The sequence below is a fragment of the Gigantopelta aegis genome, chromosome 7, assembly GCF_016097555.1.
Source record: "Gigantopelta aegis isolate Gae_Host chromosome 7, Gae_host_genome, whole genome shotgun sequence".
Taxonomy (NCBI): domain Eukaryota; kingdom Metazoa; phylum Mollusca; class Gastropoda; order Neomphalida; family Peltospiridae; genus Gigantopelta; species Gigantopelta aegis.
In genome coordinates, this window is record NC_054705.1 from 9,677,986 (window position 1) to 9,692,714 (window position 14,729).

A 14,729-nucleotide genomic window follows, 5' to 3' on the forward strand; every position below is an offset into this window, starting at 1 on the left:
CAAAATTATTTGAAGAAAAAATCTAGTTTCGGCTGCGTAGGCTACACATATTAAAACGACCAGAAACACATTGAATCTATATATCAACACTGATATTCTAAACAATAAAATATATTTTATTCGTATTTTTAGACGTTAAAATATTTTATTAGTCGGAAACATCTTACAATGCAGGAAACTCAGGACAATCCCTTTAAACATTGCTAATTTACATGTATATCTTTAATACTTATGAGAACACAAAAACAAAACACCAACTCAATATAAATACAAATCAAGATCATCAAGCAGTGTGTTGTTTGGTTTCAGCTAAAGTGAGTTTGTACCTGAATCTAACTACGAAACATGACGTCACAAACCAGCACCACAGACTGGCAGTCGGGGAAAGAATTCGCAGAGACGAACCTGTACATGCTGGAACACGAGATCGCCTGTGACGTCACGTTTAGAGTTGGGGCCGAGCAGACGACAGTTCGCGCCCATAAGTTTATGTTAATCAGTCGCAGTCACGTGTTCTCCGCCATGTTGTGTGGTCCAATGGCTGAGACTGGCGAGATCGAAATTCCGGATGTCGATGCTGAAATATTCAGTCTCTTTCTCAGGTGAAACTCTTTAATATTTTAAGAAGTCTCATTTTATTAACTGCTACAGGAGTGACCGTCGCCTTTAAAATTGTGTTGTTGTTGTTTGTTGTTTGTTGTTGATGTCTTTGTATTTTAGTTGTTGTTTTTGTGTGTGTGGGTTTTTTTTAATAATATAGCTTCAAATCACATGAGTACGTTACATTAACGATTAAGGGGTGGGGGAAGGGGCGTGATTTAGCTCAGTCGGTTGAGCGCTCGCTTGAGGTGCTTGCGTCGCATGATCGAACCACCTCAGTGGATCCTTTCAACTGATTGTTTTTCTCTCGTTCCAACCAGTGCACCACAACTAGTCAAAGGCCGTGGTATGTGCTTTCCTGTCTGTGGGAAAGGGTATAAAAAGATCCATTAATGTATTAAAATAAAATGCAGCGGGTTCCCTCTATTGACTACGAGTCAGAATTACCAAATGTTTGACATCCAATAGCCTATGATTAATAAATCAATGTACCCTAGTGGTGTCGTTAAACGAAACAAACTTCTTTTATGATTAAAGGATGTTTTTCTCCGTTTTATGTTGAAACAGTAATCACCATCTACAAATGTTACATTTCCTAGATTAAGGCTTAATTCCAGACATTTCGACCATGGTATTTCCTACTCACACAATGACAGGATATACTTTGTTTATAACAATGTCTTGCATAAAGCGCCACTACCGGTCTGGATCTAATCCGAATTTAATTTTACGAAGACAATGTTTCTAAGATTTTTGTTATTTACCCTTGTTTAGCATCCAGTTTGTGATCTTGGAGTAGAATTAATTCATTCGATTGATCAAAATGCTCTAGAAATGTCATTAAATAACACAGATGATATTGTTACTACTGTTATAATCATTGACCTTGTACCTTATAAACAAGTCTCGAGATTATTTAAATTACTTTACGTTCCTATTGTTAATGGTGCATATCTCCCCCTTCTCTCTCTCTCTCTCTCTCTCTCTCTCTCTCTCTCTCTCTCTCTCTCTCTCTCTCTCTCTCTCTCTCTCTCTCTCTCTCTCTCCATTTTCTGTTAGTATTTAGTAATATGTAAATAACACGATACTACTACATTTGTTTTAGATTTCTGTACACCAATGATATCACGGTGAAACCCAACAGCGTCATGCACGTGTTATACCTGGCTAAAAAATACAACACTGTAAACTTACAAGACCAATGTCTCAGGTTCCTTGACACCTCCATGACAACCGACAATGTTTGCGTCATCCTGGAACAAGCGAAGTTGTTTGACGAGAAGCCGCTGTATGAGAAAGCGATGGAATTCATCAACGAAAATGGAACCTCGGTCCTGAAATCACCGGGATTCTTGGATCTGTCTCGGGAGTCTGTCCTCGATGTAGTGAAGTCAGATGACCTTGACATTGAGGAAGAAGACGTGTTTGTTGCCGTGAACACCTGGGCTGAACGTCAGTGTCAGAAACAAGGTACAGCTGCCACTCCAGGAGCAAAACGAGAAGCTCTTGGTCCCGTTATAAAACATGTCCGGTTTCCATGTCTGTCCCAAGAGTTCATTGTAAAAACCGTTCATCCTAGTGGAGTATTAACCTCAAAGGAGCATATTAGCGTTTTACACCATTCCATTTGTCCCGACATTTTACCTGGTGGATTTTGTGGAGAACCACGACATTGTAAGACAGAGAAACTTGTCTATCGATTTAGAACAAAGACTCTCCTTGTGTGGAGTCACGGTAACAGACACGATGCCATATCATTGAAGTGTAACAAAACGATTCGACTTCGTGGATTCATGTTATATGGTCCGCACAGTGGAAAAAGAGAATCTTATGATATATCTGCAAGACTGATGGATGAGAACAATACCATCTTAACTGAACTGAAAACTACAACACAGGTACAGATGGATGAAAGGGAAATGTTCCCAGTGTATTTTCCAGACATTGTCAAAGTCAAGCCAAACACTCTGCACACTATCTGTGTCCAGTACGTGGGTCCAGATACGTGGTGTGGTGACCAGCTATGTGTCAAGGAATCCAGACAAGCAACTCTCGATGATTATTGTTTTGATTTTGTTGATTCCTCATTTCGTACATTTGCTAATCATCAGAAGTTAACTCTTCAGATTCCAGCACTTATCTTTTCTGGATGATGATGTGTTTTCTAATTGATAAAACAGTGACAATGTACAGTTGACCTTCAGGCGCGTGGCTTGTTTTTCTTTGTTTGTTGTTGTTGTTGGGTTTTTGTTTGTTTGTTTTTTTGGGAGGGATGCTGGGAGGTTAGGAGGCGACCCCCGTATCAAGCAATACAAAATTACTATTTTTACAAACTGCACTCGCCATAGACTAGACGCCCTTGCATACTAAACCAAATACCTTCCGGCTGGGTCAAAGTTCGAGGTGCACCAAACGTTTGATAGAGAAGTTAACACCACATGTCCTCTGATTGGTGATAAATGTGAGTGTGTTGGTTGTAAACAAAAATAGTTTCATCTGCGCAAAACATACATGCAATTGTATTTCATCTAATACCACTGTGTCAAGTAATCATGTGCTTGAAACATGTATAGGGTACCTGTAAAAAAGTTCTAATTTTTTTTTCGGAACTAGGGTAGTCACAGACGCTACCGGTTATCTCTGAAATGAGTACATTGACCCCCAATTGTTTTCTGATTCACTTTAAGGGCGAGGGGTGGTAGTATTTATATTTGTGGTGTTAAAGTTAATATATCCGTGGTGTTTATGTTAATTTATATTCGTGGTGTTTATGTTAATTTATATCCGTGGTGTTTATGTTAATTTATATCAGTGGTGTTTATGTCGGTTTAAATTGTGTATGCGTGTTTACAGACTTATTATTAGGAATTAATATCCTTGTATATGCTTAAATCAAAGTTAAATGAACACTAGTAACTACTGAATGTCTGAAATAGTAGTAAAACCCTCAGTTAGTTGGATAACGTAGAGAAACCCGCAAATAGTTTAGCACTGTTTGAGGCCAAGCTATTTGAGGGTTTTAAATACCACGAGATAGCAGCGTAATTCAGTAATATTAACACAGCTGTACACATTGTATTTCTTTGATTTTTGCCATCGTTCAGTTCCAGATGATAGTCGCGATGTTGCTCACATTTCTCTTCGCCATAGTCGTTCATACGTGGGGATTCCTAGGGATGATGCTAGCTTTGCTGAAATTAACTATTAGAACAAAGAAAACAATCGTTGATGCACTGACGTTTACATGTTCATATTATTTACACAGTAGAACTATATACAGAAAACGAAGTGGCCTCGTTAGTCAAATACTTGATTAATACACTATACAGGTTTATGTATAAACTGTATGTTTTGGAAGAACAGACGGGTGTCCCGTTAATCCAGGTGACAGCGTAATTGTTTATGTTTTCCAGTTTTCAAATGATTGCCATTTTGAGAAAGATATTTAAGCCACTTACCCGAGGTAGATACGTCATCCAGCCTGCCTTTTTGAAAATTAGTAAATATATATCTAATAAATGTTGGCATTAAGTATTCTACCTTTTTCACGTATTTGTGTTTCGTTCTCTCGGCCATAAGCTGGCCAGGGGGAATGGTTTGTGTCCTGGAGGGGGGGGGGGGGGGGGGGGGGGGGTTGGTGTTCCGGGGAAGTGGTTGGTATCACGGGAGAGGGGAGATTGATGTCCCGGGGGAGGGGGGGGAGGAGGAATGGTTACTGTCCCGTGTGGACTGTTTAGAGTAGTAGCCAGTGGAGCACGCCGCCTTGCAAAGTCGGCCGATGGTCGAACATAAAGGATAGATACCAATAGGACCATCTACGTGCCAGCAGTCTGATGTAACAATATAAGTGGTATTTTTCCATAGGTCTGCAACATAGACTACAATCCTGTCTTAGGACTAGTGGATATGGAGGTGTAGAGTAGACTACAATCCTGTCTTAAGACTAGTGGATATGGAGGTGTAGAGTAGAATACAATCCTGTCTTAGGACTAGTGGATGTGGAGGTGTAGAGTAGACTACAATCCTGTCTTAGGACTAGTAGATATGGAGGTGTAGAGTAGACTACAATCATGTCTTAGGACTAGTGGATGTGGAGGTGTAGAGTAGACTACAATCCTGTCTTAGGACTAGTGGATATGGATGTGTAGAGTAGACTACAATCCTGTCTTAGGACTAGTGGATGTGGAGGTGTAGAGTAGACTACATTCCTGTCTTAGGACTAGTGGATATGGAAGTGTAGAGTAGATTACAATCCTGTCTTAGGACTAGTGGATATGGAGGTGTAGAGTAGACTACAATCCTGTCTCAAGACTAGTGGATGTGGAGGTGTAGAGTAGACTACAATCCTGTCTTAGGACTAGTGGATATGGAGGTGTAGTGTAGACTGCAATCCTGTCTTAGGACTAGTGGATGTGGAGGTGTAGAGTAGAATACAATCCTGTAGTAGGACTAGTGGATATGGAGGTGTCGAGTAGAATACAATCCTGTCTTAGGACTAGTGGATATGGAGGTGTAGAGTAGAATACAATCATGTAGTAGGACTAGTGGATATGGCGGTGTAGAGTAGAATACAGTCCTGTAGTAGGACTAGTGGATATGGAGCTGTAGAGTAGACTACAATCCTGTGTTAGGACTAGTGGATATGGAGGTGTAGAGTAGAATACAATCATGTAGTAGGACTAGTGGATATGGCGGTGTAGAGTAGAATACAATCCTGTAGTAGGACTAGTGGATATGGAGCTGTAGAGTAGACTACAATCCTGTGTTAGGACTAGTGGATATGGAGGTGTAGAGTAGAATACAATCATGTAGTAGGACTAGTGGATATGGAGGTGTACAGTAGAATACAATCCTGTAGTAGGACTAGTGGATATGGAGCTGTAGAGTAGACAACAATCCTCTCTTAGGACTAGTGGATATGGAGGTGTAGAGTAGACTACAATCCTGTCTTAGGACTAGTGGATATGGAGGTGTAGAGTAGAATACAATCCTGTCTTAGGACTAGTGGATATGGAGGTGTAGAGTAGAATACAATCCTGTCTTAGGACTAGTGGATATGGAGGTGTAGAGTAGACTACAATCCTGTCTTAGGACTAGTAGATATGGAGGTGTAGAGTAGACTACAATCCTGTCTTAGGACTAGTGGATGTGGAGGTGTAGACTACAATCCTGTCTTAGGACTAGTGGATGTGGAGGTGTAGAGTAGACTACAATCCTGTCTTAGGACTAGTAGATATGGAGGTGTAGAGTAGACTACAATCATGTCTTAGGACTAGTGGATGTGGAGGTGTAGAGTAGACTACAATCCTGTCTTAGGACTAGTGGATGTGGATGTGTAGAGTAGACTACAATCCTGTCTTAGGACTAGTGGATGTGGAGGTGTAGAGTAGACTACATTCCTGTCTTAGGACTAGTGGATATGGAAGTGTAGAGTAGATTACAATCCTGTCTTAGGACAAGTGGATATGGAGGTGTAGAGTAGACTACAATCCTGTCTCAAGACTAGTGGATGTGGAGGTGTAGAGTAGACTACAATCCTGTCTTAGGACTAGTGGATATGGAGGTGTAGTGTAGACTACAATCCTGTCTTAGGACTAGTGGATGTGGAGGTGTAGAGTAGACTGCAATCCTGTCTTAGGACTAGTGGATGTGGAGGTGTAGAGTAGAATACAATCCTGTGGACTAGTGGATATGGAGGTGTAGAGTAGACTACATACTAGTGGATATGGAGGTGTAGAGTAGAATACAATCCTGTCTTAGGACTATATGGAGGTGTAGAGTAGAATACAATCCTGTCTTAGGACTAGTGGATATGGAGGTGTAGAGTAGACTACAATCCTGTCTTAGGACTAGTAGATATGGAGGTGTAGAGTAGACTACAATCCTGTCTTAGGATAGTGGATGTGGAGGTGTAGACTACAATCCTGTCTTAGGACTAGTGGATGTGGAGGTGTAGAGTAGACTACAATCCTGTCTTAGGACTAGTAGATATGGAGGTGTAGAGTAGACTACAATCATGTCTTAGGACTAGTGGATGTGGAGGTGGAGTAGACTACAATCCTGTCTTAGTGGATGATGTGTAGAGTAGACTACAATCCTGTCTTAGGACTAGTGGATGTGGAGGTGTAGAGTAGACTACATTCCTGTCTTAGGACTAGTGGATATGGAAGTGTAGAGTAGATTACAATCCTGTCTTAGGACAAGTGGATATGGAGGTGTAGAGTAGACTACAATCCTGTCTCAAGACTAGTGGATGTGGAGGTGTAGAGTAGACTACAATCCTGTCTTAGGACTAGTGGATATGGAGGTGTAGTGTAGACTACAATCCTGTCTTAGGACTAGTGGATGTGGAGGTGTAGAGTAGACTGCAATCCTGTCTTAGGACTAGTGGATGTGGAGGTGTAGAGTAGAATACAATCCTGTAGTAGGACTAGTGGATATGGAGGTGTAGAGTAGAATACAATCCTGTCTTAGGACTAGTGGATATGGAGGTGTAGAGTAGAATACAATCCTGTAGTAGGACTAGTGGATATGGCGGTGTAGAGTAGAATACAATCCTGTAGTAGGACTAGTGGATATGGAGCTGTAGAGTAGACTACAATCCTGTGTTAGGACTAGTGGATATGGAGGTGTAGAGTAGAATACAATCATGTAGTAGGACTAGTGGATATGGAGGTGTACAGTAGAATACAATCCTGTAGTAGGACTAGTGGATATGGAGCTGTAGAGTAGACTACAATCCTGTGTTAGGACTAGTGGATATGGAGGTGTAGAGTAGAATACAATCATGTAGTAGGACTAGTGGATATGGAGGTGTACAGTAGAATACAATCCTGTAGTAGGACTAGTGGATATGGAGCTGTAGAGTAGACAACAATCCTCTCTTAGGACTAGTGGATATGGAGGTGTAGAGTAGACTACAATCCTGTCTTAGGACTAGTGGATATGGAGGTGTAGAGTAGAATACAATCCTGTCTTAGGACTAGTGGATATGGAGGTGTAGAGTAGAATACAATCCTGTCTTAGGACTAGTGGATATGGAGGTGTAGAGTAGGTCGTGTTTTTCCCCTTTTTTAACGCTGTCTTTATCTCTATGGGTCCAAATACAATATTACGTACGCTTATCACCTAAGTATAAAAGAATATAAAACAATGGGTTTTTTTCAATATAGAGTCGGTACTTTTTTATTATATTGAAAACACCTTTGTTTGACCTTATTCAAGTATTTTAGCTGAAGACGAGATAAAGAAATAAAGTTACTTCAATGAATAATAAATATAATCTGTGTATTTTCTTGTTGCTTGTCTCCTTTCCTTAGCGCAAACTTCAGTTCGATCAAATATGCCAGTATTTTAATACATTATTGTGTAGTGTCTTCGCCCAGGAAGTGTTTTGTCCATGCAATATCTTCTCCAGATATAATTCGCACCTGACATAATAATAGCAAGCATTTCCGAGCTATTTCTTTCATGCATTCGTCTAGCACCGACTTTAATTCCGTAGCATGTTCAACACTTCAAATAGCTATGCACGTGCCTAAGCGTCAAGTGCTTAATCGTCGAGTCGCGTTGTCAGTTTCACCAGTAGTACATATAATTGTTGAGCGCACATTAAGCAGAGTTTCCCTAGAAGTTCACTTTTCATGTGCAATGATTCAGTTTTTACCATTCACACGTGAACAGAAGAACGAACAAGCCATTTTCAAATCGCAGGCCTCATAGGCGTTCACGTGTCTCTTTACAACATCAAGTGCGTCGTTTACAACTTACTGTCATGGACCATGCGTGAATAAAGAAACGAACATGTTCGTTTATTCTGACATTAGTAGAATGAAAATAAAATAAAAACATCATACGTCATGTGACATTTTTTAACCACGGGCCACAAAGTAAATACGTGTATGCCCCACTATTAACCGGCCTCGGTGGCGGGGTGGTTTGGCCATCGGTCAACAGGCTGGTAGGTACTGGGTTCGGATCCCAATCGAGGCATGAGATTTTTAATCCAGATACCGACTCGAAACCCTGAGTGAGTACTCCGGAAGGCTCAATGGGTAGGTGTAAACCACTTGCACCGACCAGTTATCCATAACTGGTTCAACAAAGGCCATGGTTTGTGCTATCCTGCCTGTGGGAAGCGCAAATAAAATATCCCTTGCTGTTAATCGGAAAGAGTAGCACATGAAGTGGCGACAGCGGGTTTCCTCTCAAAATCTGTGTGGTCCTTAACCATATGTCTGACGCCATATAACCGTAAATAAAATGTGTTGAGTGCGTCGTTAAATAAAACATTTCTTTCTTTTTCTTTGCATCACTATTACATTTTTGTGTCTAGTAAGATCCTTCATGATTTATGCCCATTAACCACACGGAATTTAACACACGTAAAATTAAGAAGTGAAAACGTTCATTGTCTACCTTAGTATATTTTATTAAACAAAAAAGATAACAAAAAATAACAACAAAAAAACAAACAAACAAAAAACAACAACATATATTTAAAAATATATACACGATCAGTGTGTTACTAGTATACAAACTAAACTTTGAAAGTTCTACTAACACTTTATAACATATTAATTCTGAAATAGGAAGGTACGATTGTCGATAATACATTGTCAAGATCAAACCGGATTTAACGAAAGACTCTAAAGTAGTGATAAGCCAATAAAAACCGAGATCGGTACGAGCCCGTCAAAAATGTTCCACTTTCAAAATCATGGCTTTGTTTTTGACCTGGATAAGCCAGCGTAGTGAAACCAATGCGGAGTGCGGCGTCATATATGCACCAAACGTAATTGGATTTTCTGTTCTATAATATTATGCTTAAATAATAAAAATATTCCAGGGAATATAGTTTTAAAAGTGCATTTGAGTTTGTGTTTTATATTTGTACATGTTATAATGTGGTAACCAGAGACTGTAACTTTAAAGATACAAAATGCGGAAATATGTGTAGTTTTCATTTACAAAATCAATCTGAAACATTTAAAAAAAATGAAAAAAGTAAATCGGCAGTTTATTACGCTCTAAGGAGCAGATTACAACAATGAAAACAATATTGTCGTAATTTCAAAACGTCTCGACTTACACTGATTTTCGCGTTTTAAAATTGAAAAAAAAAACAATTTGTCTGAAACGGGCCGGATTTAACAATTCCCACGGAAGCAAGCAGCGGATTAATTCAATATTTTGACACTTTTATGCAGATAGGAAGTATAAATTAAATCTGGAATTTTAAGAGTTTGTGCCTGTAAATTTCATAGAAAGTGGCATACAATACGAAATTCGCGATAGAGGCCAATACACATAATCAATACACGCCATTGTTTAATACAATCAATCCTCCAGATGTGCCTAACTATCTTCCAAATTCCACTTGTATGTGCCTAGAGCGTTTCTTAGAAAAGGACAAAACAGACGGCACAAAAATATTTTTAATACAAAAAAATAATAATAGAAAAAATAAAATTCGCTATTAAGGCCAATACACATAACCAATACACATCATTTTAATACAATCAATCCCCCCGAAGTACCCAACTACCTACCAGATTTCAGCTAAATCGGCCTAGAACCGTTCAACAAAGGCGACAATAATAATAATAATAATAATTTCCCGCAAAAACAATAGGATCTCCAGCTTGAGCTTGGGAAGCTAATAATAATGTTACACTATGACCCTTGCTAGCCTGATGCGAAATGAAGTTGGAATCAGCGTTGTGTCCGCATGCATGACCGTTTTGGCCAGCGGAGATAAATTTCGATCAAGTAGGTCGGCAGACAGTCCTGCGAAGCATCCAGTATGTCAGTGAAGACCCCGCAATCCAAACGTCTCGTTCTAGATCGGTTCCGCTGTCCAATGTGACTGGCACTTTTTTCAACAGCCCCAGTACTCTGTCTTTCAAGAGCTAGACGGGCATTTGGATGGTTATGATCGCTCTCAGATAGAGATAACTATAGCGATAGTGTCCCGGTTAAATACGTTGATGCTGACGGGTTTCTTCTTGTAGTGAGTGTATTAGCGATTAATATGTCAAATTGTTTTTATCAGCGAACTCGAAAATGGCCACTAGAATGGTTTTCAACGTCAAACATAGGGTTATTGTTAAATAAGAGAGGAAATCTTTGACTAAATCGGTGATAGGGAGAAATTCCGTGTTTTCGCTATACAGTTATCTCTGACTAAGAGCGATCATAACTCTTCAAATGTCCGTGTAGCTCTCGAATGGCAGAGTTCTCTGGCTACTTCTTCATTTTTTCATTTCATTTCAACTTGTTTTCGTGCTTATATACAATTAAGGTTCAATCACGCTGTCCTGGGCATACACCTCAGCTATTTGGGCTGTCTGTCCAGAATAGTGGGTTAGTTATTAGTTGGTTTGTGGTTAGTGATAAAGAAGAAGGTGTAGTGGCCTTACACCTACCCACTGAGCCCTTAAAGTGCTGTGCCAAACCATACACTAAAATTTCAAATTCCACAATTAAATGCTTTCTTAATTCATTGCAATAATATTTTACACCGATATATAAATCAATAATTACGAAAATGCCCCATAAAAGTATTAAAACATCACTCCCGTAGAACACTGCCGGAAACGACCGAGTAAAATTCTCGGTAAAAACATTTGCCTGTAAATAGCCGTGACGTCACGAAGGGAACGCGCTTCACAGAAACCTACCACGAGATGACTTCCAGCGCAAGCGAAAGTGGGACCGACAGCGACTGCCAAGCTCAATGCTCATGCGATTCTTCTTTCGATGATGAATAGTGTAGTAATGACGACTGGACTAATATTTGTGCAACACAACAAATAATGCTTTATCAGTTTGAACCTGGAACATCTTCCGACGAACCACCGGCCTGACAGATGACCACTAATTTACAACTTTTATTATTGTTTTGTTCTTTAGCTTTTCGTGCGAATTATTTTGCTACACTGTATGTTCTAATACTTGTGATGTAGTAGAAAAGACGATAAATAACTCTTGAATTCTACGAGTCAAGTGGACCCGATATCGGTAATTTTAAGAAATAAACAAAAACGACTTTTAGTCCGTCCCCTCCCTCTATGATGATGTTTTTTTGTGTGAATAATTTCAGTTTAGTTTGACGTAAAAAAAAAAAGTAAAAGTGTTTTGGAAATAACAAAACAATACTATTTTTTGTGTGCAGTTGTGAAAACAGTCTGCTCAGAAATACATAACTTATTTTAATTTTAAGAAATAAACAAAAACGACTTTTAGTCCGTCCCATCCATCTATGAAGATGTTTTTTTTGTGTGAATAATTTCAGTTTAGTTTGACGTAAAAAAAAAAAGTAAAAGTGTTTTGGAAATAACAAAACAATACTATTTTTTGTGTGCAGTTGTGAAAACAGTCTGCTCAGAAATACATAACTTATTTTAATTTTAAGAAATAAACAAAAACGACTTTTAGTCCGTCCCATCCATCTATGAAGATGTTTTTTTTGTGTGAATAATTTCAGTTTAGTTTGACGTAAAAAAAAGAAGTAAAAGTGTTTTGGAAATAACAAAACAATACTATTTTGTGTGTGCAGTTGTGAAAACAGTCTGCTCAGAAATAAATAACTTATAGCACATTCCATAGTATGAAAAAAGGTTTTCTCTGTGGGAAGGTATCGATATAGTAAAATTAATTTAATGTATTTATAGTCTGTTTTACAGGGAACGCCTTTTTTCATACTATGGAATTTACAAGTCATTTATTTCTGATCCGATTGTTTTCTAAGATGCATGCAAAATTAGCTTCTTTTTTTTTTTTCTTTTTTACAAAAAAAAACCTACATTTTTGTAGGATTGGACGGACTAGGCTATAGATACTTACTTGTCTGTACTTTATTGTTTTAATGTTCTCGAACTGTAAAGAAAAATCTCACAAATGAACGAGATGCAAACGACAACAAATCGGATCTCGATGATTGCACGAACCGTGCATGAGAAAATAAACTGACCGGAGTTGAAAGCATAACGCAATTTGGGACATTGACGATATGCACCACAAGGTCTTTTCGGTGTGGATGGCGTCGGCTTGTTGTCATTTGTTTTGTGTCGCAGAAAAATTGTTGGTACGGCATCTTTTTTTAAAAGCCATAACACATGGTATTCCCATATCTCGCTTAAGCCGACAACGAATCGAAACTAAAGTGTCTTCTGTCGCAACGGTCTCCGGCATTTTCTTCCTGTCCAGTATTTCCACGTTGTTTTAATCAAATTCACACACAGCTTTCTCACAGCAACATTACTAGGAAATGCGTGAAGACTAAATTTATCGGCTTTTGTATTGCTACAGCCGCCAACAACACTCCGTTTAACCATAATAAACACAAAAGAAGCAATGAACAATGGCGCCGACTATCGAAAGGGGTTCCCTTCGTGACGTCATGGATCAAATCTTACGGAAATTCCCGAAACGAATTCAGCTGGTTCTGTTTTTCAGGGGAATATTTTTAAATGGAAAATATACCGGTATATAATTTTTTTACATTTTTTTTTTTTAATTTTCTAATCATATTAAATAATATGTTGATTGATATAGCTCAATACATCATACATCTGGAACAGCACTTTAAGATCTCGCTCTGGGTGGGAGCCGGTGTAGTATTTAATTTGCACTCCCCAAGAATATGAACTCCCCGGTCATTATTATACGCATAATTTGCACTCCCCCAGTTACTATCATACGTATAACACGCACTCCCCTTGAATTATTTGCACTCCCCTAGTTATTATTATACATGCAATATGCACTCTCCACTACTATGTTTGAATACTGAATCCATATTCCTTATTAGTAGCTCAGTGGTATAGCACTCGCTTGATACGCGATCGATCTAGGATCGATTCCCGTCTATTGGGCTATTTCTCGTTCCAGCCAGTACTCCACAACTGGTGTAACAAAGGCCGTGGTGTGTACTGCCCTGTCTGTGGGATGGTGCATATAAAAGATCCTTTGCTGCTAATCAAAAGGAGTAGCCCATGAAGTGGCGACAGCGGGTTTCCTCTCTTAATATCTGTGTGGTTCCTAACCATATGTTTGACGCCATATAACTGTAAATATAAATGTGTTGAGTGCATCGTTAAATAAAACATTTCCTTCCTTCCTTCCCCTATCGATCCAACCGGAGAGGACGATATGTTTTAACATCGTCCTTTTGTATGTCTGTATGTTCGTCCGTCCACATATAGTTTTCCCCAATGCCTCGAGATACTTAGCTGACATTTTATATATAACTTTATCATGTACTGTTTCAGATCAAGTTTGACTTTTATGGCGATTTACCCATTTTTGACAGAGATATGGTCCTTGCGTTTAGAACATATGAAACTTAGTTTTCCGGACTTTCTTTTTGCAATGCCTCAAGATATTGAGCTGAAATTTGCTTTAGCTTTACAGATCATGTTTGACTTTCATTACGATTTACCCATTTTTCACCGAGTTATGGCCCTGGAATTTAAGCGATAGGAACATTTGTTTACTGGACATTGTTTTTGCAATTCCGCAAGATATTGAGCTGAATTTTGTGTATAGCTTTATCATGTACTATTATAGATCTTGCATGGCAAGTTACCCTCTAGATTATGTGTATAATAATTAATGGGTTGTGTAGATTATACATATAACAATGCATTGGTTGTGCATATTACATATAATGAATGGGAGTGTAGGCTATATGTATAGTAATGCATCAGGCGAGCGTTTGACCAGTCCAAAATTAAATTATCGCAATGTCATCTAAAATTCGCTTTTCTTCCTTTGGCTTTCATATCGTCCCTGTAACTTCCTTGTTAATTCTTTTATAAAGGCCTTTAAAGAAGCATATTCTGGGATCCATCCGATCACCACACATGATGAGTTATTTATATTCTGCAAATTTGCAAGGGTGAATCAAGGAAAGTTTTGGTCCCCTTGGGTTCGCCCCTAATTCATATACCCAACACCCTCGTCTGGATTCGCCACTGAGATTTATACCAGCTTTTACAAACATCAAAAACACTCAGTGCTTAACAAAAATATGATAGCCTTCGTGTAATATAGTCTGGGTGAGTGCATATTATTCAGAGGGAGTGTTTATTATACATATAATATAGACTGGGGGAGTGTATATT

At 38.8% G+C, this 14,729-nt stretch overlaps 1 protein-coding gene across 1 annotated transcript; it reads left to right on the plus strand.

The window, feature by feature from the left end:
- Positions 1-283: 283 nt before the first annotated feature.
- On the plus strand, positions 284-3,066 carry LOC121377713 (BTB/POZ domain-containing protein 2-like). Its single transcript, XM_041505800.1, has 2 exons — positions 284-602; positions 1,706-3,066. Exons 1-2 carry the CDS (start codon positions 346-348, stop codon positions 2,751-2,753), a joined length of 1,305 nt encoding a protein of 434 aa, XP_041361734.1. The 5' UTR covers positions 284-345; the 3' UTR covers positions 2,754-3,066.
- Positions 3,067-14,729: the final 11,663 nt, after the last annotated feature.

What these genes read in the sequence shown, in the direction of transcription:
- LOC121377713 (XM_041505800.1), top strand. Translation starts at nt 346, where the DNA reads ATGACGTCACAAACCAGCACCACAGACTGGCAGTCGGGGAAAGAATTC. An exon ending in ATATTCAGTCTCTTTCTCAG is followed by an intron (nt 603 to 1,705) that starts GTGAAACTCTTT and finishes CATTTGTTTTAG; the next exon opens with ATTTCTGTACACCAATGATA.